Source organism: Dermacentor variabilis, chromosome 3 (assembly GCF_050947875.1).
Source record: "Dermacentor variabilis isolate Ectoservices chromosome 3, ASM5094787v1, whole genome shotgun sequence".
Lineage (NCBI taxonomy): Eukaryota > Metazoa > Arthropoda > Arachnida > Ixodida > Ixodidae > Dermacentor > Dermacentor variabilis.
The window spans coordinates 157,629,581-157,632,096 of NC_134570.1; the positions used below are offsets into that span (position 1 = coordinate 157,629,581).

General features: G+C 51.2%; 1 protein-coding gene across 1 annotated transcript; it reads right to left on the minus strand.

Annotated features, from left to right (window-relative positions):
- Nucleotides 1–680: 680 nt before the first annotated feature.
- LOC142574279 (vesicle-associated membrane protein 7-like) lies at nucleotides 681–1,398 on the minus strand. Its single transcript, XM_075683401.1, has one exon. It carries the CDS (start codon nucleotides 1,251–1,253, stop codon nucleotides 732–734), a length of 522 nt encoding a protein of 173 aa, XP_075539516.1. The 5' UTR covers nucleotides 1,254–1,398; the 3' UTR covers nucleotides 681–731.
- Nucleotides 1,399–2,516: the final 1,118 nt, after the last annotated feature.

Below are 2,516 nucleotides of genomic sequence, written 5' to 3' on the forward strand. Positions count from 1 at the left end.
GTCACGATCTAGCGGAGTTGGCATTATTTTTTCAACAGAGCTTTCTTGCGAGATCATCATGTCTTTAATGATGGGACTGGGCGAATATTGGCATTTGATTGTGTACTATCTTCATTTAGGTTACGGATTTTGTGCATATATGGACCCGCGCAGGCCATTAAGTCCAATCATTTTTTCCGTGACCTGGACGTGTATTTCCTTGACGGTCGTCACGTGGTGCTCGTTGGGGACTTTAACTGCGTCTTAGACACGCGAGCAGATGTGAAAGGCGCAGGTTGGGGTCGCCCTGATTGGAACGCACGGGAGTTGCGTCTCCTCGTCCTGCATTTTTCGTTGCTGGATACGTATCTACTTTTAACGCGATAGCGTTAAGGAGCTCGTGTCGCAGAAAAGCCGGTGTCGTCGGCGTCGGTGTCGGCGTCGGCGTCCGCGGCGTTGGCCGTGAGCGATAAATCACGGCAGGCACTTCATAAATAAAAAGCAACTTCCAAGATGGGCTGGGTGGGAATCGAACCAGGGTCTCCGGAGTGTGAGACGGAGACGTTACCACTGAGCCACGAGTTTTCTTTTTTTTTTAAACTGCAAATAACTTTTACTCAAAGACTGTTTCAAGAACAAGCTAGTAATAATGGGATTTCACTCAAATGTATACTGCAGTGCTCCAGCATAAGCAACATGGCAGAGTCATTATCAGATTGCCCTCTGTGCACTTAACTGTAATTCAACAGAATTTAACTGACCGCTTGCTCCAAGTCCTGGGTCTTTTCAAGAAGGCTGTCAAGCCTGTCACCTCGCTCAACTACTCGCTCATTGTTCTGTGCCATAATTCCGCGCACATCCTCCACCTGGCGGTGCAACTGAGAGATCTGGTCACCCGTTCGTCCACTGTTGCAGTTGTTTAGGATATCAGCAATGACACTGCCAAAGTCTCTGTCAAGCTCATGTTCCTGTGCAGTCCAGGCACGTGATGACAAGCTTCCCTCCAGGAAACGCTGCTTTATCAAGAAGAGACAGGTGAATGACTGGTGCATGCTCGCCTCTGGCAGTGTGGCACAGATGTAGATAAGCCCCTGTTCCACCAATAGGTGGAAGACATACCCACCACGGGACCGAGTAGTCTTGAAGTCTGCATGTGGGGGGATCTCTTTCAACACGTCCGTGAGCAGATACTCGAAGTCGCAAGACGTCTCTCGATGACTCACGAGTACCGTAGTTTCCCGCGCGATTGCGCAGAATTCTATTGGACTGGCCATATTCCTCAATCTAAGGCGCTACCGTTCATATCCTCATATGCGCTTGCAACAATCATGTAGAAACTTTCACTGGCTTTGGCGACATGAAGTACGCCCACCAACCTCAACACACCAGCCTCGCACCGCCTCACAACTGGCGCATCGCAATGACCACTGAGCCACGAGTTCGATGCTTCAAAGCGGTACTAAAGCGCCTCTAGTGAACGCGGTGTTGCCTTAGAAACGAGCTGTTTCTAAGGCTCAGGCGTGCGTCGCTTGCTCAGGCGCACATTTCGTTGTCACGCCGAACGCTGCGTTGCTCGACGCTCACCGCGTCCGATGCGGGGCGCGTAGTCGCTGCGCCGTAGCCCATTGTCTTACACCCCTTGGCGGGTGGACGGGAACGCTGTCGCGTTCCACTCTTGAAGGCGAAGCTTAAGCGTCCTCCAATTTTTTTTTTCATGATTCTTTATTTGCCTGGAACTGGCGACGCGGTGCATCGTGAAGCACGTTAGACAGTGCCTATGTGTCAAGCAGTTTAGCTCGGTATGTCACCCGGTCTGATGTGATAACGTTACCTTCATCCCCTGTTTATATTTCCGATCACAAACCAGTAATACTTGAAATTCGCTTCCCTGCTTCCTCATCAGTAAAACCTTGGCGTCTGAACATCCGCGTTCTACATATGACGCGCGCTCGTGCTCTTGTTTGTCAAGAGTCTTGGGCGCCTCTGTTTCTAGATCTGACCGAGAGTCATGGGATGCGCTCAAGGTGCAGTGCCGTCTGCACTGTTCAGTTGAAGGACGTACACTCAGACTACATATGTCAGAAGAACTGGCGGATACTGCCACGAAGCTCCGCATCGCCCTTCGGGTCAATCAACTGACTCCGTTGATGCGGTCCTGGCAGCGTGAGCAACGCAGGCGTTTACATCGCCTCATCGCGGCGTCGTCTTTGTCAGCTGCTGCTTGGCGATGCAGACGTAATCCGTGTGCACACCCCGAAGTTCTGCGCTTTTCAAGAAACTCGCTTTTTAGACAGCCGAATGCATTCGGTTCTGCGGCCCCAAGAACACTACCTGTTACACCACCTCCCACGCGTGATTATTAGCTCTTTGTAACGCATTGTGAAAACATGGCGCGTACGACCATGCAAATAGATTTTGGCTCGCGAGGATTTCATACATTGCTTAGTGGGCTGCCTCAGGTTCCACCTGAGGTAGCTGACCGTCTTTGTGCACGACCATCAGCCGAGGAAGTGAAGGCAGCATTACCTTCCGTGAAG